Genomic DNA, 22,250 nt, shown 5'->3' with positions numbered 1-22,250 from the left:
CTTTATATACAATTGTGATGGGAATTTATCAAAATGACCAAGAAAAATTTTTATTTCTATAAATAACTATTCACTTCTCTATAGACAGTACCATATTCTCCAGAATTTTTGTCAACATTTTTCTTTACTTTACCAGTACAGAAATATAACAGTTTCATGCAAACTTTCAGATCACTTGTAAACATTAAATATGGAAATTTTTCCATTTTAATACTGCTGGTATCTACTTCACATTACTATGAATAAATGTGAATTCCCTTGGAATGTATGGTTTTCTAAAAGGGAGTATTTTTCTACTTGGACCTTATGATATAATAAAAGATATCAGAGACAAAGATACACACACACACACACACACACACACACACACACTTGAAAACGAATATATAATTCAAACCCAAAGGGATTAGTTATGAAAATAACATATTAACAGGAAAGAAAACATTTTAAAAGTAGAGGCTCATTACTTTTTCAAACAGCATTGTTCCTTAGGATATCCTGCTAAATTGTTATGTGTGATAAGATGGGATGGAAAAAAGCCTGTCTTACAGCGGCATCAATCTTAGTGATAGTCATTAATTGATAAGTGACTTAAAATATGAGTAGAATCATGAGATGAAATGATGAGAAGAATGAAATATCATTTTTTCATACTTTATTGATTTTGGAGTTTTAAAATATTTTCTTCTCTTTTTTACTTTCTCTTTATATTGTCCTTTATGTTCTAACTGATGTTAATTGATTATGTCTTGTTATAATTGTCATAATTATATTTGTTATAATTATTAAGATGTTAATCAGTAGCTTTTTCTGGTCAAAAGATGAAATCATTTGTTAGTTTATAATATGTGCTGTTCTGTTTTCCTTTAGAAAATCACTGTAGTTCCCTAGAACTAAATTAAAATACAAGAATACTTTAAAGTTAATAACCACTCTTTCTTAGGACTTTAAAAACAACAAGAACTCTTTAGAGAATTGGCATAACTACTGACCCCTATGGTTGTGGAGTATTTAAAAAGATTATGCCCTAGTTAATGCAGCTTTCAAAAGTGCTTACTTTATTCCTAGGAAGATGTACCCATCATTGCATCAGTCCTCAGTGTTGTGAATGACTGTCTTATAAATTTTTCAAATTTTATTAGAATTTATCAAATTGTCTAATTTGATAAAATGAAGCAAGATAATTTGACTCCTTATAAAATAGAGTTTGTAAACCTAAGTATAATCAATAGCTTTCTCTGAAATTTCGTGTTTGTGTGACTCATTCTTTTTCAGATGTTAACGAGATATCCATAACTCTTTGGAATTTGTAATTAAGATATTGAAATTCAGATGCCAAATTGATGCACTATCACCCTCCAATCAATATAAGTGAAATTTCCACTTAACTAATTTTTCTGATTTCGTATAAGGAGTAATAGAGAATGTGTAATTTTAGATTTGAGTGATACTAGAGCTTGTCTCATTCAACCTGCTAGTTTTTTAAAATTGAGGAAATTGAAGCCTGAAGAAGTTGTCCCATGTCCAAAGTAGCTGTTACTAACTGAACACTGAATTATTTTCATTATACATCCCAATGTATTCAGAAAGTAGTGTGCACAGTTTTAGTTATCTATAGCTGTGGAACAAATTGCACTAAAACTTAGTGGCTTAAACCATCATACATTTAAAATCTCATGATTTCTGTGAATCAAAAATCTGGGTACAACTTAGCTGGATACCTCTGGTTTAAGGTCTCAAGAGTTTGCAGTTATGCCATCAGCGTGGCTTGCAGCCTCATCTAAAGGATTGACTGGGCACGGAGAATCTTTCAAGCCAACTCATGTGGTTTTTGGCAGCCCTGTCTCTTGTCCTTTGTCCCTGAGCAGGGCTGTCTCATGACATTACAGCTGGTTCCTCCATGGCAGGAAATATAAGGAAAGGGAGAGAGAGAGAGATGGAAACAGACTTTCTACAGCTGAATCCTGGAGGTGACATCCCATCACATTTGCTTTATTCTGTTTGTTAGGTCTAACTCAGACTAAGGGAAAGGTTCTATATGGGATGTGAATAACAGCAGGGAGGAATCATCAGAGGCCATCCTGTAGGCTACTATATACCTGCCACCTGCTCAGAGAAAATACTTCCCCAGTACTTGTCAAGTAAATTAAAATACTTATTTATTAATTAAGTCTTTATAGTAAAACGTCTCAGGTAATGGAATTGGAATATGGACTCTTGGTTGAACAATAGTATTCTATATACATTATTCTTTCTGATTTTATACTGTGATTATGAAAAAGTATGCCCTTGTACTTATGAAATATGCAGTGAAGTCTTAAAGATTAAAGAGGGAAGATGGTTCAGACATACATACACATGCACAGAGCAAGAGACGGACAGAGACAGAGAAATAATTAAAGACCAAATATGGCAAAATGTAAACAATTGTTTAATTTGAGGAAGGAGTTAAATTTGTTTCCAAGGGCTGGTTTAATAAATTACCACAATAAAACAATAGAAATTCATTTTAAATTACCACAATAAAACAATAGAAATTTATTTTCTCATAGTTCTGGAGACCAGGGGTCTAAAATCAAGGTATCAGCATGATGAGCTCCCTCCAAGAGACGAAAAAGGAGAAACTGTTCTTTACCTCTTCTAGCTTCTGGTGGTTGTCAACATTCCTTGACTATAGCCCCCAAATTCCAATCTTTGTCTCCATCTCCACTTTGCCTCCTCCTCTTCTCTGTGGCCCTCTTCTGTGTCTCAAATTTCCCTCTGCCTTTCTCTTATAAGGGCACTTGTCATTGGATTTAGGGCTTATCCTACATCAGGATGATCTCATCTCAAGATCCTTAACTTAATCACACCTGCAAAAACCCTCTTTCCAAATAAGCTAGAATTACTGGGATCCAGGGATTGGGCATGGACTTATAGTGGGGACCGGGGGGCTACCATTCAATACACTACAGAAGTATATAGGGATTCTTTGTTCAATTCTTGCAACTTCTCCATAAGTTTACAATTATTTAAAAGCATAGTATCAAAGAACAAAAAACAGAGATTACATTGTAAAATGCCATAATAATTCAAAGAGAATAGCATCTGACAAACTAACTTTCTTTTAAAGATAAAACTTTAAAAAATGTACAGATATATCAAGCTGCAATAGGTGTTTTGTGAATTTGTGCTTCATCATCATTCATTGTTTGAAGTCAGTGGAGATTATGTGATGTCAAAACACTCTTCCATGTTGTCTGGCTTCTCAAACTTTTGCTTTAATCTTCTTAAGACATTTAGGATATCAAAGGTCACTTTTATTTCAAAAGGAATAACTGTGTTCCCAATTTTACTATCTTTGTAGGAAGACTGAGACTTTCTATGATGTTAATTGCCACAAGATGACAACTTTTTCTCAGACAGTAGGGTCTTGAAGCCCAAAGAAATATTTTTGTTTTGTTCGATCTTTGATTAATTTATTTGTCTTCTTTTCAAATATGTTTATTGATCTTAAGAATCACTCTTTTTTCATTTCTTTATAGCTGTCATTGTGCCCTAAATTTGATTGAGTGAAAGTGGCTTAATGCAGTATCTCAACCATATAAAATGATAAATAAATGAATCTAATCACATAATACCATACTACATGATAGTCTGTTCACACTTACCTGAAGCCGTAAGGACAAAGATGAGCATTCCACTGAAGCAACTGCAGAAAAAAAAAAAAATGACATTCACACACACACCCCACATATTCCTACACATAAACAAGGAACAATTTTAATCCTACATTGGGAAAAAATTGGAGTAGCTAACAGAATAATGATGGAAGACAAAATGTTTTACTAACTATAAGAATTAGCTACTTTACAATTGGAATCTGTCACTAGGGTCTAGATGAGCTCTTAAGACTTGCAAATTGTATTTTTTAACATCACTTCTCCAGTTTCTAGTACATTGTTTAAGTAGATATTGGTAGTATTAAGTAAATACATATATAAATGTATATATCATGAGTGATTAATGAATTAACTCACACAATAGCCAAACGTAGTCAAGCATAAATGTATTGGTTAAGTCAAGTAGTCATGGGAATTATGGAACTTATAATCAAATGTGTGTGTGTGTGTATACATACATTTGATGCTTTTTGCTTGGACAACCTTTAAGAATTGTGGAGTCATAGACTCTAATGCTGAAAGCAAACTCAGGTGGTCGTCTGGTTCTATGCCTTTCTTCAAGAGACAAGCAATTATTATCCCCATGATCTATTAAGCCACACTTTCTTTAGTATGTGACAGCTAAGGTGATGCTGATCAAAAAATATAGCTCTTTATTCTTAAACTATTTCACATGCACATAGATGTTTAACAAGTGCCTTTGCAGAGCTATCATGAGAAAATGCTAGCAGCCTTGGTCTGGAGGAGTAATTTATGACAGCTAGGTAAATGGTGTCCAAGATCACCTTGATCATATTAGCCACATAGTAGCCCTACCCCTGCACTGCAGGCTTTCTTTAACCCTGGTGACAAGAGTGATTAAAAAAATAAAGAACACAATGAGTCCTACGCAGGCTGCTAACTCTGTTTCTTCTTCTAGTACCTGCTGCCTCAGATCATCTGTCAGTAAGTTAACAGAGGAGGGAGTGGAAAGAGAAACTGCTAAGGAATGAGTGAGTGTGTATGAGAGCAGGGTAGTTAACAGAAGGCCTTGTGTCCGTCACTCCCCTCCCCAACCTTTCTTCCCTTTTGGTTCATTAACTAGAAATGTGGAAAGGTGAGGGAGATGAATTTAACTTGTCCTGACATTAGTCAGAGACAGAGAAGTGCGGCAACTTCCAGAATATTTCTGCCCCAGAGAGAGGGAATTGGAAAAGGTGTTGTGTGGTTAGGTGTTGTAATGAAAAATAAAGAAATGATTCAGGAGAACAGTGGAATCAAATTATAAGCATAAAGGTAAGTGTGCTGAAGTTTTTAGCCACTTGCAAAATTAAGAGATATTATCAGGACTGTGCAAATATATTGCTCTAATTTTCCTGGGGTGAATTATGAAAATATTTACAAAATTGAGAATCCCGCCCTGAATAAAATTTTCTCTGTGATATAATAGACTAAAATAAACCATAATAAGTATGTATTTTAAAATGTTTAAATAATAAAGAACTGAATAAGAAGATTTCACCGTGAGAGTAAAAAGAATTTGTATCTGGGCATTATTCTAAGTTGCTTACAATGTTGGAGAATGTTCAATAAGCAAAGTAAAGGTTAATTTATCTTAGGTTTTATATTTGATTTTTGAAATGTTTTGAGAGTTGTATATTATTACCCTTTCTTTAGACCCCTTTTTCATGTTTAAAAAACTAGTTTTTCAATATGAGGTGAGAGGTATTCAGGGCCAAAAGAATTAGATCTTTAGTTTTCATGATATTGAATTATTCAATTATAATGGAGAAAGAATATATTTGATTCCAGTTTTTATTTTAGTCGTGGAATTAAAGGTTTTAATTGTATAGTCACTTGTAGATTCCTTAAGAATATATTTGAACAAATCATTGATATATAGGAAGGGTTAATTGAGAAAGAGACACTAATATACATAGCATTTCTCCTATATGAAGCTCTAGAAATACCCTATTGTCAATCCGAACAGAACAAACTAAAATGAGATAATTGGGAAGGTGCCCATAAAGTCAGCCTGAATATATTATCACAACTATATATGAGATAATATTTGTTTTAAAAAGATTCTATGGCACTGTAAACTCAGTCTCATTAGAGACTGCATTTAAGAGGCTTATAAAGTTACTCATTAATGTTATCTTGTTGTATCTCCACAGCTTTTTCATTAAAGAAAATTCAGCAGAAAGCATTTTCTCCTGATAGCAGGAACCAATTTGCAATAAATGTTCTGGAAACCACTAGGGAAGCCATTACTGAGGTCTAATAAAAACAGACAAGCGTAACTTGTTCTATATTTTTGTTTCAATCACATACAGATGAGACCCCGCTTTCCACACCAACTGCAAGAGACAGCCTTGACAAACTTTCTCTAACTGGGCACGGACAACCACTACCTCCAGGATTCCCATCTCCTTTTCTGTTTCCTGATGGATTGTCTTCCATAGAGACCCTTCTGACTAACATACAGGTAGGACTTTTTCACAGTCTGGGAGAAAGGAACGTGGAAGGCTCAGTTGTCTATTTTTCCCAAATTCATACTATTCCAGCTTAATCCATTCTTGAGACTGACTGAACCATGGTATTGAAATTTTTCTAGCAATTTAAGATTTTAAACTTACTACACAAATCAAATTGGTTAGAAATACTCAAATATGTATATATTACACACATTAATATACACACATTAAGGTGTAAACACCTTAATGAAAACTTAGATGCAAATGACCTAGGCCTTTTAAAAATTATTCTGCCTAAATGCCTTCCTTATTGACAATTAATGGGAGGAATCTAACTGTTTAAGTTTGTCTGATGTACTAAATGACAGTATACCAGTGCTAATAAATATTTAGCTATTTTTAAACTGCTGGCCTTTCGGTGAGGAAATGATATGTTTAGTCGTTCAAATATGTCTAAAGTAAAAGAATCCAAAAAATCCCTTCTTTCATAAATAAGTTTATTTCAGTTAATAGGGTTTCTTCAAAGAATAGACTTCAAAAAGCCATACAAAACTTTCCACGGATTTCCTATGTAGTCTTCAGGATGTATATTTTACGTACAGTACATTATGAATCAAAAATACTTACAGTTAGCAATAACATAGAGCATGGAGCCAAAATAATAAGAGTGTTTGGGATAAAAGAAAGCATAATTTTCTTGCCCACACATGAAGTGGTCATGTGGACCCCAGATGGAGATTTTTGCCATCTACTTCAACACACTTGGAATAGCTAGTAGTAAGCATACGCTTACAGATACAGTGCTGGTAATTTTTTTTTTATTTAATCTTTGCTCAAGCACTCGATCCTTAGTGATATTTTTCTGTACACATTTCCTACCATATTAAACTTTCTCCCAGTAGAAATGTAATTAATTTTATTTACCCCTCCAAGGACATAACAGAAGGCCTTTAATGTAACATATCTTCTCATCTATTAATATGGCATTTTTAATACTAACGTAATTAGAGTCTCCAGAACTGTATTCAACTTTAAGGCTTTATATCTCAGTAATTGAAATAAATCATCAGTCTAGCCTAAATGTAATCAAGGCTAAATAATTGATTATATTTTAAAATAAACATAAAACTTATTTTTTTCAAAATTTGGCCCATATTATTGTTTTCCAAGGTAGAGTTTTTAATGAATTTCTCCTTTGTCAAATTAAATGCTTTCAGAAAATATCCCTCAACGTTTTAAAATGGACACTCTGAGAAGTAAGGGAACAATTTATTTTCTTATGTATATAACCCCATATGAAGCTAAGCATTTAACTTAAATTTCTCCATTTAGGTGTCTGTATCTTCACTAACTAAAACCTCTTTAACCAGGAGAGTGGTAATTTAATTTCAATTTCAGCAGAGAAAACATTTCTGTGTAAACATTCACTAGTATAGACGAGCTTGCTCATCTGAAGAGTGGGTTTACACAGGGACCCTTGCATTGTGTGTGAAAACCACATCACTAAGTCAAATTCTGTCAGTTTGAGAGTGTTTTTCCACCCACCCCTGGCCAGTAATACCCAGACTGGAAATATCTGCATCACCTCAAATTGGAATTATTTCTTTAAAGAAAAAAAAAAGGAAACTTCAGTTTTAAAACGTACAAATTTTAGACAAATAATTTATTTCATTGAATATATCTCTAGATTTAATATACTCTCTAACCTTCCAACCAGCCTTGAGAGGTATATTTTAGGAAGAGTTGATGATAGGATGATCATCAAGGCAAACTAAGTTATTTATTTCTAGTCCCAAATCATAGGAAACTGTGTTTGATAAAGTTAGAACACTTACAATAAGAATACTTCATTTAAAATAAATTATGCTTGTTCACTTCAGTCTTGCATATATATAAATATGTATATATATGTAGATATTATATATTTATATGTATGGATTTAATACCTATATACATGTATATGTGTATGCACATATGTGTACATAAGGTAAAATAAAGATGAAAAATCTTATTGAGTTCCATGCACAGTAATACAAACACACAATACATACATACATACATATATACATGTATATATATATATATATATATATACACACTCATTAGACACACATACTGGATTTATGTTCAGTAATGGCTTCACATTATTTTGCAAAAGTCATAGATGCTAGCTCTTTTATTATTGCCACATATATTGAGTTATAGTAATATCCTAGGAATGGTATAGAATGTTTAAACAGTCATGACCCTGGCTTATGGGGCATACAGTATAAATGTGTTTGCTGTCCAAATTCTAATTTGGGTAATTACATTCTGTCTACCTCAATTTCCTCTGCAATTTCAATTATATATAATGGGGTTCTCTGCTTTCTGTTTCAAATGGTAACACTCTTTTGGCGTGGTAAGTTTAAAGCTCCATATTTCCTTTGAAGGTATTTTATCACAATGACAATGAAAAAGAATTGAGTTAAAAATGTTTATATTTTTTACATCATACAATTTCATGTTTGAAACTAAAGGTTTTTTATGTATATTTGTTATTATAATTAAACCCAAGACATTGGGTTATATTTAAATTTAGTGCACATAGACTCTATTTTTCCTTAAAGTTAATGACCAAACATCTCTTAAGAATAATTTAAGGAGTTATTGTTCTAATATTCAATAAGTTAATTTCATGATATTCTATAATTTGATAATTTTCAATTTTAAAATTTGTAATGATTACTACAGATGTCCTTTCCATAATGTGTTATCAGAATTGAATTTTCATAAATGTTATTTCTTAGTGCTTTAAAAGAGGGCCTGTGGAAAAATACTGTAGACCAGTATTTTAAAATATATATGTACTATATATAGTATAGAAAATACATATTTTATATATATCAATAGTATAGAAAAATATATGTAGTATAGAATATATATATATATATATTATATACCTTTAGGCACTAGATTTTTGCAACCTTCTAGAACTATACTGTTCTTTCTTAAAATTTGAGTGTTTCAGAAATTAAAAGTAATGAAGGATAAAGATATCTTCAGTAAAAGACAGCAATTTCACTTTAGTGAGAGATATGGATTCATTCTAGATTTTGCTTTTTAGGATTTTTAAAAATGTATTTTATATGGAATTTTATTTTATTTTTTTCAATGTGGGTAGTCTTTCATTATGGCTTCCTTAATCAAACACATCTGTGGAGAACTCCCTGTGAGATTATAGGTGAGGAAAGTAGAATTTTAGTGTCAATTTACTGGATGTGACACCTTCGATCATTGACTACCATTTGAACAAACTGAAAGGAGAATTTTACCTACTTACTCAATCTGAGCTTTCACGCTGTAAAGAATAACTGGGATCTATTTGTACATAGGACCAGGAACAAATGATTTACATTGTTTATCCTATTTACAAGAATTATTTTAAATGACTTACAAATATTAAAATAAGAATAGGTAAATAAGTAGAAAGGTAAAATAAGGTAGAGAATATAAAGTTTAGTTAGGGGTGAAGTTAGCACTAAAGATATATGCCATAAGAGGAGAGAGGATAGGAGTTTGGGTCAGTGTGGTTTGTCTATGTGGTGGTATTAAACAAACAAGGAAGACGTAAAAGGGATGTTAAAACCACAATGCATGGCAGTCCCAGATTGGTTCATTATGGTCTAATAAATAAACATAATCTAAATGTTGTATTTAAGAAGTATTCGTTACTTCTATATTTAAGGGAAGACAATGAAAAATAATTTGACCAGGGCTTCCCTGGTGGCGCAGTGGTTGAGAGTCCACCTGCCGATGTAGGGGACACGGGTTCGTGCCCCGGTCCGGGAAGATCCCACATGCCGCGGAGCGGCTGGGCCCGTGAGCGATGGCCGCTGAGCCTGCGCGTCCGGAGCCTGTTGTTCCGCAACGGGAGAGGCCACAACAGTGAGAGGCCTGTGTACCGCAAAAAAAAAAAAAAAAAATTGACCAAATATTCTGATTATACATATTCCAGTCTTTACATTTCAATGTCATGCCAGTAATGTTATAATTTATACATTTCAAAGAAATTAATCATTTTTCATTGGCATCATCAATACATATTTTTAATTATAACAGAGTCAGATAAGAGAATTAGAAGGAAACTTTTCGAAAAGGTAAACAACAAAATAGGACACTGGCTTCAAAATATGGGTAGACTAGAATCAGATATATTGGTCTTACATTATATCTTTTTATCTTTAATCATAATAATATATTAATCTTCTCCCCTTTTTTCCCATTACCAACTTGTGAAAAGAGATCATATTAAAAAAACCAGTAAAATATAGCCAGTATTTTTAACCCAGTTTACTATAATGAAGACAGTAGCATTAACCTCTTAAAAATCTGGACTCTATATTGTATTTACTAATTTATATTGTATACAACAACAATGATAATAACATAAATAGTAAAAACTAATATTTACTGAGTAATCTTAATGAGTCCTTATACAGGAAAAATACTCCTGTATAAGTCTCCTCTACTCTACTCCTACACTAGTTAACTTCTGACGCTTCTGATCAAGAAATGTCTGGTAGTTTTTCCCATACCAAGCAATTCTGCAACCCCAGCTGGGTGCCCTACAATTTAACTCAATTCTGGCACTATCTACCTAGAGATAGCATCAGATCTCACAGGTTAAGAGTTCAGTCCCACAAGACTGCACTCCTTGCCCCCATTTCCATTGTCAATTTTAAATCCAGATTATAACCTGTGCTTGTGACCAAACAGCTACAGATTGGAGGTTCCCACCCCCCACCGCCATGAGTTCAATTAATTTGTTAGAGCAGCTCACAGAACTTAGGAAGATGTTTTACTTACTAAATACCCAGTTTATTATGAAAGATGAGAAAACCAAGGTCAAGAAGGAGCAGATGACTTGTCCAATATAACTCAGGAGCAGCCAGATAGAAGAGATGCATAGGGCAAGGTATGTGGGATGAGGCATAGAGCTTCTGTGCCCTCTGCACATGCCACCCAGCCAGTACCTCCACATGCTGACCAATCCAGAAGCTCTCTGAACCTCACCCATCCTTTAGGGGCTTTCCAAAAGTCTACTTAGTAACAGAAACTCAGGTGTAGTTGCAAGGGGCTTATCGTGAATAACAGACGACCCATTTCACCTCTGTTGCTCTTATCACTTAGGAAATTCTACCCGTTGTAGGATCTCTAGACACCAATATCCAGTGTAGGATACCTAGAAGTGCTTTTGATGGAGAGGTAATTGTTAATCGACTTCGGAGAACAGTAACCATAACATTAAACCAAGTATAGCTATAACTTTTGTCACAAGAGCTGTGAAAATGTGTTAGTTGATACTGTGCTATTATATATTTTTTTCTGTCTATAAAAGTTCCTGGTTTCAAGGCACTCTATTCCTTCTCATCCTGGAAAGAAACAAAAGAAAAAAAAAAAGTTAAATAAGCTAGGGATTTCTGATCCAGGCTTAGTCAACTTACTAGTTTGGGATCTTGGATAAGTCACCTGTTCCTTCTGGACCTTGGTTTTCTAATATTTAAAAGGTTTTAGTTAGAATAGGTGACGGCTAAAAATCTCCTCCAACTAAGTTATTTACTTTCATTAGAAGCAGCAAATTATTGAGCACAAATTTTGGCACGTGAGTTTCAGTGACATTCATGGAACCTTACGTGTCATCTGATTCTGAAATAAATGTGTACAAAATACAAATATGGATTAAGTAAGCTTTTCTTCCTCTAGGATCTAGCAAATTAAGAAATGTTTCTTTTATATCAGTATATCTTGTAGTTCCCTTATACAAACAGATATTTGTACTTCCTAGGCTATAGAAATAGTTGAGATATTGCTAGATTAATCAGTGTCCTTAAATATATATATATGTATATTATATATATAATAGACTCATTCTCTGAAAATTATGGAAATAATTTAATTTACATGGCAGATCATTTCAGAAAACAAAAATGTTTGTGTATTATGACAACCATTATGCCTGACCTATAGAAAAGAAATTTGAGGTCAAACAACTGCTGTGTCATAGAGTAAGCTTAAAATGCATTTCTTCACAACTGTCATGGTCCAACTTCAACATCACGAGAACTGACCTCCCCTTGGAAGCAAATTCATGTTTTAAGCCCCGTGTATTTTACTGTCATCGTAGAATTTTCTTGATACTGCACGACTACATGAGACCCAGCATTTAGTGTGACCTTTTGCATATGATCTACCTGGAAAACTTACAGAAGTCACACAAATCTGAAAGTACTATTATCGGTGATGGTTAAAATGGTGTCCCAGTGATTTGTAGATGTTGTGAACACTACTTGCTATTGCTTTTCCCAGCTCCCTGCTGCACTGAAATTTAATCGGTTTTCTGTATTTTTTGCAGCAGAGCGGTCACAGGCAATACCATATTTTTTGCATATGCATCTGTTTGACTCTAGTGAAGATTTTTGTTCACACTGGACTCCTGATTTGCACTGATTTAAAGTCTAAAAATGAAACTTAATTTTATACAGCTTATAAGTATTCCCTAGATGGTATTGGATCCTATAAGCTAATATTTTTCAGACATAATCAGCAGGAATAGGTAATATATTACCATTAGTGACATTAGCAGCAACAGTAACAAAAGGAAACAGTAAATATAAATGTTCTTAGCAACTTCATACTTTACAACAAATATTAATATAAAATTATACAAATTAGAGTTGCAGCTTAACATTATTCAACATGTTTATTCATAATGATTGTTTCATATTTTAAAAATGCCAAAATATTGTGTTTTGTCAGCCAAGGACAATAATAGTTTAATAGTAATTTATTTTAAACAGCTACTGATAATACAACCAATCAACACATTAAGTGGTGCCAACATTGGCGTCTTGCTAAATAATATCTAGACATTGCACAGAGAGTACATCTTTCAAAGATAAGTCAACAAGAGCAATCAGAGCAGAAAATTAGAATTTGGTATCTTAGAATTAAAATACAGCAAAACTAAAGTTTTAATTGGGGTGATCTAAAAGGGCACTTGATGTAATGATCTCTTTTATTTGTTACTAATTGTTTGTTTCTGATGAAGAAGAAACATACACAGGAATGTTACTGAATTAAGATGGCAGTTTTCTTAGCAGCTATGTTTTATTGCTAAAAACAAAATAGTAGGGAGGGATGAACTGCCACATAGAAATTCTCTGGTTTGTTTCATATCACAAGAATTAATCCATAAAACTCAGGGTCAGTAACAACAAATATGAAATAATTTATATGTGCTTGAAAAGAGACTAAAAATGGCTTGTGACAATGCTACATCAGTGGGCTGAGCTGAAGGTACATTCCTATTGCACTAACAAGTCAAGCTGGAGTTGAAATTCCTGAATCAAACTGCTTGTGGTGTCTCCTGCAAAGGGGTCACATTCTAGAATATATCTACAATTGGCATTAACTTCCATTTCATTTCTAATTTCAATTGAAAAATTCAGGGGCTGATGTTCACAAACCAAAGCAAAACATCTTCTTCAAAACAGCATTTTGTATTGCTGAGTTGATAAGGATGGAAATTTTAGCTCCAATTTTTACTAATAAGTTTACTAATAATTTTCTAAAGCATCTTAGAAGAGAACACATGCAGAATGCTTTGTATATGTTTTACATATTCTCATAATCTCATTTTCAAAAACCTGAGAATACTACTAATTTTTAAAAATAGAATACAGTCAAATTACATATATATGACTTTATGTTATATAAATAAATATAGTTTGCCTTCACCATATGCTCTTGAATTATTATATATACTGTCAAATAGTCCCCTAAAAGTTATCTTCTGTTTATAGCCATTTTGATTGCCTTTTTAAAAATAATGCACTATTAAGCCACTAAGTTTTGGATCCCTTACACATATTATGTAGCTCGAGAAAAATATACCAGTATTATAATTTCTATTCATCAAAATTTAAAAAGCTACTCTATGGTAGGCACTCTCTAGGTTTTAGGGACGTAGTACCCAATGAGAGAAAATGTCCCTGCCTCAGAGAGCTTAACTTTCAATGGAGAAGATGCAACATAATGCACTAAATGAATAAATATATGACAAAATTACATAATAATACTATGAAGAATTTTAAGGAGGGAATAAGCAGGTGAGTTTGGAGGGCTGTTCCAGATAGGATGGGAAGAGAAGGCCTTTCTTGAGTGGTGATGGAACAAACGTGCGATGAATGAAGGATGAGCCATGCAAACTCGGGAGAAAAAGCATTCAGGAGGGTATCAGAAAGACCCAAGTCCCTGGTGCAGAAACAAATCAGTGCCTTGAGAAACGAAAGGCCACTGGTGTCGCATATAATCTCAGTAGGGAGTAGTAGAGAATGAGCCCTGAGAGATAGGTGGGTACTGCCAGCATCACGTGGGCTTATATAAACTATGTCAGATAATTACACATGGAACAGCTCCAGTCTAATTTTCTCCACGGTATTTATCTCTTAGACACGCTTATGTGCTACCCTCATATAGTTTTAAATCTAGATATTCTAATTAGAAGCAGTTGAACCTCCATGCCAAAAATATTTGTCTTTCTAAAATAGTTTAATTAAATTTAGATTTTTTTTTGCTTTAGTTATATTATTTGTCCTAGTGAGTACAGAGTGACTGCACAACAGGAGCCAAAGAATTTGATAAGTGGGTTGTTCTCTTTTAAAATACTTTAAAGTAATGAATGAAATGTGCTTCATACCAAAATATTACAATTCTGAATACCTTCTTTGTACAGGGGCTCTTGAAAGTTGCCATAGATAATGCCAGAGCTCAAGAAAAACAGGTTCAACTTGAAAAAACAGAACTGAAGATGGATTTTTTAAGGGAAAGAGAATTAAGGGAAACACTGGAGAAGCAGTTGGCGATGGAACAAAAGAATAGAGGTATTTTCAAACTTCCAACTAAGTCTAATACTTTATGTCAAATATTCAACATAACAATACTATGTTTCGTGATTTACTGTGAGACCGTAACTTTTTTGTTTTTACTTTTAGCTAAATTTTAGAGCAGGATTTGAATCCTGGGCTTACTGTGCTTCTTAATCTCCAAAGTACATTGTTTCTCTTCTGTTCATACCACAGGGGGTTGAAATATATCAATTATATCATTAATCACATAATTTTTATTGCTTACAGCATTTAACAAATTCATAATTTTAAGATAAGAAGGTGCTCTGATAAGATGACAGCCATGAAGAAAAATTTTATATTCATTCACAATTGCCCTTTGAAAAACTTAAAGTCATAAAGCTAAACTAGAAAATACTGATTATTCAGGCGAAGCAGATTTAGTAAGATATTTATCAGCTGAAATGGGAGACTGATGAATATCTGAACAAATGACCAAAGTTGAGTGTTTGTATAATTTTCTTTCTGAATGCCTCATTTTTATCCAACAAGGTCAAATACACATCAGAGTAGAAACTGATATGAATTTTTATTGGGTAAAAATAATGATATTATCAATCTATGATCTGCTTTTTACACACTTTACAGTGCATGTATAGATAATTTTGAAGGTCATTCATATTTATGTGTTTATTTTATGTATGAAATCGAAGAGTGTTTTCTTTACAACCACTTCCCGTTTGTCTCAGCTCTAAGGTTCTCCTCAGTATTCTAGAAGGGGGAGCTCCTTTTCTCTCATTTAATAAGTACTCATTATAAATACTCCACACTTTCTCCTTTGATATGTTTGACATGGTCATTTAAAAATCATTCTTTCTGTTTTGCTTTCAAAACTGGCAGGACTTAAAGGTTTTTCATTAGTTACTATGAAGCAACGCTAGTGGGTCCTGGGATGAGGCTGATTTGGGAAACTGTCACCCCAGGTGTATAGCACTGTTCTAAATAATGTGATTTCGCATAGATTTAGATACTAGAGTAATCAGAACAAGATAAACATTGATAGCAGGGTATGTTCTAAGTGAACATGGTTCATTCTGTGGAACGATCTTCCATGAGATAGCCATGTCTTGATTTTGTTCTCACTTGGAGAAGTGTTTTTTTTTTAGAAGACTTAAAAGCAGACCCTTGAATTCCTAAAGTAACCTTTTGGTTACTTGAGAGACTTTCAGAATTTTGTTGGTTCACAACTGTTGGAAGATTTACATTCTGTTTTATTCCTTTAACCACTAGAGGTATAGGGCAAAATGTTTCACAGATCACATCATGCACCTCCCATTTAATTAATTATGAACAACAAATTAAGAGTAATAACTATCAGTAATTATCTATTATGAGTGTGTCTATTGAAGCAGCATATTACCTTGAAGAGAGAACATGGCAATCCCATTTGCTTCAAGTCACACAGGAGGAAGCAGTGAGCCGTCTATGGCAAGGCGCTAGATATTGAGCTTTCAGTGCCATGGGAGTACACAATCCAAATAAATAATTCAGAAATTACTGTTTCTATTTAAAGGGACTTATAAACAATCATCTTTGGAAAGGGAAAGAGTAGGCAAGTAATTTTGTTAAGATAAGCATATGATTTTCACACTATTAAAGGAAATTATCATTTATTTGAAACCAGTTTTGTTTTTCTTATAAGACTGTACTCGATGTACATTTTGATAAAATACAGTTTCTGTTAATATATAATACCAGCAACAACAAACCAGACAAGTTAATGGTCTGCCATCTTAATAATAATGATTATAAAAATGGGATTTGTGTAAATTAGAAATTGAAAGTAAAACTCTTACATGAGCCATTATTACCTTATTTTATATTTTGAGTAAATATTGTGCTAAATAAAAAATGTTGTTCTTTAATCTGTAGTAAGTAATCATATAATAAACTTGGAATGATTACTTCTTGTGACTAACTCTACCAGAAGGATTTTCTAATACTGATTCTGTCACATTCACATCCACAATGTTTATCAACTATCCAAGAGCAAATTATTTCAGAGAAAGGACTTTTATGATTTCCATATGCTGATTGCTTACTTTATATATAGTATAAAAGTTAAAACAATGATCAATTATTGTATGTATGAAAGTACAGTTAACGTATATTTTGTGAGGAACATTTGTCATTATTTATTGATTACATGTTATATACAAATATATAAATTGTCCAGTAGGAGAAAAATTCATCATAGTTAAATTTTTGTATCATAAGCTACTTTTTTATATAAGTAGCAGTGAAGCTTTATACTCATCAGATTCCTGCAGAGTAAAAGTAAAACTTTCTTGAAATATGTTATAGTGCATATATATTTGCTATGAAGAAATTATTAATATCTCTAAGAAAATTGCAATAGCTTCATCCAAAAATATCTGCTTATATGTGTTAACAATAATTAAGATTATTTAGCTCCTCATATACAGTAATATTTGTTGCATTTTCTAAAATTTCAAGAAAGAGTTATTAAAAATTTTGCTGGTGCAACATCTTTGTAAAGCATTTATAGGGGAAATGCTCCATTTACTACTCAAAATTGATGCTTCATAAAGAGATAGGAGTCATAAAGTTTTGCACTATTCAGACTACTTTGTGTTAGTCTGATTCCAGGGCAGAGACTAAGCCACAAAATTTACTTAATCAGTCTTCCTTTATTAGTGAATAGAAATATCTATTAAAATTAGTTTCCCATTAAATCTGCCTCCACATATGACAATTAGAGTCAATCTTGTCATAGTTCAAAGCTAAATAAAAATTGGCCTCCTTAGATATTTTACTTAGATTTATTTTAGGTAAAAGTGGGTTACTGTTTTTAAACTTCCTCTGCATAGACAGATGCAGTCCAGCAAGGAAAAAAAAAAAGAAGAAGAACATTACATAAAACACAGACCATTTGTGGAAATTTGATCATTGCAAAAAATTTAAAATATAATAATGTACATATACTCTTTTCTAGCCATAGTTCAAAAGAGGCTAAAGAAGGAGAAGAAGGCAAAGAGAAAATTGCAGGAAGCACTTGAATTTGAGACAAAACGGCGTGAGCAAGCCGAACAAACACTAAAACAGGCAGCTTCAGCAGATAGTCTCAGGGTCTTAAATGGTAAGAGGATGCATCTTTATGCATGGCTAACTAACTTTCATTTTGAATACTCAAAAGGCAATTTTAGACATGTGTTTGTGGTTTTGTATATTTCTATGGCTTGTGATTCATTAAGCTCTGCTTGAAAGCAGGGTGGGAAGAAGAGTCATATGTGTTGGGGGAAATGTTTTATTTCATAGGTGCTTCCACAGTTTTGTTACTTCAGTATCTGAGACTTGACATTGCTTCTCTATTTAACCAAATCTGTCTGTACTGAAACATAATAAAATATTAATCTGAGAAGTTCCCAACCCCCCATCTCATTTCATGAACAATTTTGCATTATTTATCCATTCAAATCTTCTGATAGTTCTCATGGTTATAGTCTTTGTTCAAGCTTTAAAAGATGACAAAGATTTATGTAATTTTAATTCAGCACCAAAGTAACAGGTTGCTTTTTTAAAAAGGACAATGGGAATCAAATGAAATGTGTGTCACTCTTAACTTTCTGTGCTTTTAGACTCTCTGACCCCAGAGATAGAAGCTGACCGCAGTGGCGGCAGAACAGATGCCGAAAGGACAATACAAGGTAGGAATTTGCAAAAGGCTATAAATCTAGATCTTACTCTATGAGTTTTTCCTCCGCTTTAGCCTGCTATTCAAGCATGTAGCCTACCATCTGGGCCACATCAAAACAAGTTCAAACAAGGTCAAGTTCATCTTGCTTGTTTATATGAGTGAATTCATTTTGTGCTGATAGACTTTCTTTAAATTAACAGGTCATTTCTGTTTATACAATGCAATTAAAAAAGAATAATTAATTTTAAACAATGTATGATTTAATCTTGAACACAGTGAATGTGTTTTATTGAATGCTTGAAGCCCAATCTAATACACGAAGGGTTTATAAGTTCTATATCAGTAAATTCATGAGTTAATCAACTAGGTAGTTCTTAAAATTTGAAATTGTCTTCTTTTTGTTCTTGTGACATTACATGCAAAATAGGCCAGTTGAAAGCTAACAATAAATAAGGTTGTTTGGTCTTATGTGGGTTTTCCAAATGTTCTGTGTGCCACTATATACATTTTAATAACACAAATCTGCTGAGCAAAATCATATATAGAATACTAAAGGGAGTTTTATTAAACACTCAGAAGAGCAAAATATTTATATTGCCGAGACCACACTATTAAGGAAAGAACAAAATCTGAAGGTAGCACTTATAGTCTAACATCTATTCTAGACAATAAACTCAATCTAACAGCATGAATACTAAACAGTAAAAAGAGCATTAAATGAAGGTGATTCTTCAAAGGGAAGCCTTGAACTGCTAAAATCCTCTCAATTGCTTTTATTTTGCATTTTAGGCTCAATCATTTTAGGGATATTGTTTGACGTTAATCATGGTACTTAATCAGTTTCAAAAGTATCATTCTTGGTTTAGTGTAAAGGAAATATAATGTTGTAAAGTATCATACATGCAATAAATAAAAATTGGAAACTTGAAACATTCCTGGAGAATGTTTTTTGCTTGTTGATTTTAACTGACATCATGATAATTATTTTTTAAATCCTAAGGCTTGAACCATATGTTATTATGAGACACCTTCTTGGATATACAAGATTAATGCACCTGTAGATGTAGAAAAGACTTCATTGTTTTAGAGCATTACGGACTTAGGTAAAATTATATATGTGGGTGCATCTAATATTATTAAAATCAAAAGATTTCTGTTGCATCTCCAAAGAATTGCACACACATGTAAACAATATGTGCTAATAACAAAGCCAGTCCTCTTTATCAGGGGCAATAACCTCAATACGGCCAATGTAGATAATCAGCCCTGGTTTGTGTGTTTGAGCACTACTCAGGCACTAACTTAGCTAATGTCCAAAGTGGTCTAAGGAAGCACATAAGTCTCTAGGTAGATGTGATATATAAATTATCTGATATCCACAGAATTCTCAAGGTGGTCAGAACTCAAACTAAGAAAAACTATAGACAATATATTCCTTCACACAAATGGGAGGTTTAAGAAAGGATTAGGCAATGATTAAACATTTTTGCATAGTTGACATAAAATATAGTTCATGAGTTTGCTAATCAGCAATATTTTGCCCATCAATAAGGCCATAATTATTTTTATTTGAATTTGTAAAACTCCATATATTCAAATATATTAATATATTTCAATATAGATAAGATCTTGCTATCTAGGTTGAAGTTCTGACAACTCTCAATTTCTATTACGATTTACTTAATACTCTGAAGAAAAATTTTAATAATAAATTGCCTTCTTTTTGCCATCCGGAATGCTGTCAGTTGTATAACATAGAAAACCCACTCAAACAACTTAATGATTAAGGAAATGAAACATTTGAACACAATTATACATAGTTACTTTAAGCAAATATAAAATTTATGGGGTTATTTATTGCTTTGGTTTAATTGTAATATAAAACATTTTTTCACTTCATTCATTCATTCAGCTTGTCGATTAAAAAGACGGGTTCTTCAAGTCTAATATGAATGATCAGCAATATTCTACCTTTTGTATACTTGCACTTGGATTTAGTGATTTTCTTATACTGTTCATTGAAGAGTTTTCTGTAAAACATTTAACTAATATTAATGATTTTAATTACATAATATGATTTTTTTCTCAAATGTAATCTAAAAAAAAAAACACTTTAGATGAATCTGCATTTCTATGTGTTAATTGCTAAAAGTTATTTCACTAGCACTTGAACTACCTAAGACTTTTAATATACAAAAGCAGAGATCATCTTTTGCTACTTGAACCCCAGTAAATAAGCTCATTTGGCCCTTTGAAACTTTTTTTAAACCTGGAAACTAAATTCATAAATTTGGAAGCTAACAAAAATAACAAAATTAATGATGAAGAGACAATATCGAAGAAAAAAAGACTGTATTTAGTAAAATTCGGAGCCTAAGATCAAGAATGGGAAAGGCAAAGAAGAAAGAGCCAGAATTCATTGCTAATTTGTGAAATGGCCTATGTCAGGCATTCTGGGAGCTATGAGCATGTGTTGCTTCACACTTCAAGAATGACACAAACACAGCCTTGTTCCCTTCACTTACTTTTTTCTCAGTGTCCCCAAGCCCAGCCATTATGATAGTCTTTGTATTCTTTCTTGCTCCCAATCCAATCATAACTGAAATTATGCTGCACTCCAAAATAAACTCAACTTAATTAGGAAAAAAAAGGGAAACTCACATTTCTTTATACTTGTCATATACTCCTTTATTTTTAACATTTTGGCAATAAATAAATGCCATGCTTGGCCCAGGAGTTAGTCACCTAGCAGTCAGGCACTTAAATACTACTCAGTGACCCCCAAATTGATGTTTCCTCGTCAGTATTTACTTATTTTATTTATTTTCTTAGGGGTAATTATTAATTATTGTTAACATTTTTATTGGAGTATAATTGCTTTACAATGGTGTGTTAGTTTCTGCTTTATAACAAAGTGAATCAGTTATTCATATACATATATCCCCATATGTCTTCCCTCTTGCATCTGCCTCCCTCCCACCCTCTCTATCCCACCCTTCTAGCTGGTGACAAAGCACCGAGCTGATCTCTCTGTGCTATGCGACTGCTTCCCACTAGCTATCTATTTTACATTTGGTAGTGTATATATGTCCATGTCACTCTCTCACTTTGTCCCAGCTTACCCTTCTGCCTCCCCATGTCCTCAAGTCCATTCTCTAGTAGGTCTGTGTCTTTATTCCTGTCTTGCCCCTGGGTTCTTTTTTTTTAGAGTCCATATATATGTGTTAGCGTACGGTATTTGTTTTTCTCTTTCTGACTTACTTCACTCTGTAAGACAGACTCTAGGTCCATCCACCTCACTACAAATAACTCAGTTTCCTTTCTTTTTAAGGCTGAGTAATATTCCATTGTCTATATATGTCACATCTTCTTTATCCATTCATCTGTCGATGGACACTTAGGTGGCTTCCATGTCCTAGCTATTGTAAATAGAGCTGCAATGAACATTGTGGTACATGACTCTTTGAATTATGGTTTTCTCAGGGTATATGCCCAGTAGTAGGATTGCTGGGTCGTATGGTAGTTC

The 22,250-nt window shown here is 33.0% G+C and overlaps 1 protein-coding gene across 2 annotated transcripts in view; it reads left to right on the top strand.

The window, feature by feature from the left end:
- The window catches only part of DACH1 (dachshund family transcription factor 1), a 415,401-nt gene that overhangs the window by 355,191 nt on the left and 37,960 nt on the right, over window positions 1-22,250 (top strand). For both annotated transcript variants that reach the window (XM_030838681.3, XM_060288119.2), the window contains 4 exons: window positions 5,978-6,129; window positions 14,895-15,042; window positions 18,023-18,166; window positions 18,666-18,734. In XM_030838681.3, coding sequence (XP_030694541.2) covers window positions 5,978-6,129; window positions 14,895-15,042; window positions 18,023-18,166; window positions 18,666-18,734 — 513 coding nt within the window. The remainder of the gene's footprint in view (window positions 1-5,977; window positions 6,130-14,894; window positions 15,043-18,022; window positions 18,167-18,665; window positions 18,735-22,250) is intronic.

This window comes from Globicephala melas, chromosome 18 (genome assembly GCF_963455315.2).
Source record: "Globicephala melas chromosome 18, mGloMel1.2, whole genome shotgun sequence".
Taxonomy (NCBI): Eukaryota; Metazoa; Chordata; class Mammalia; order Artiodactyla; family Delphinidae; genus Globicephala; species Globicephala melas.
The sequence above is the reverse complement of the archived record's forward strand: the minus strand, read 5'-3'. Positions and strand labels throughout refer to the sequence as shown.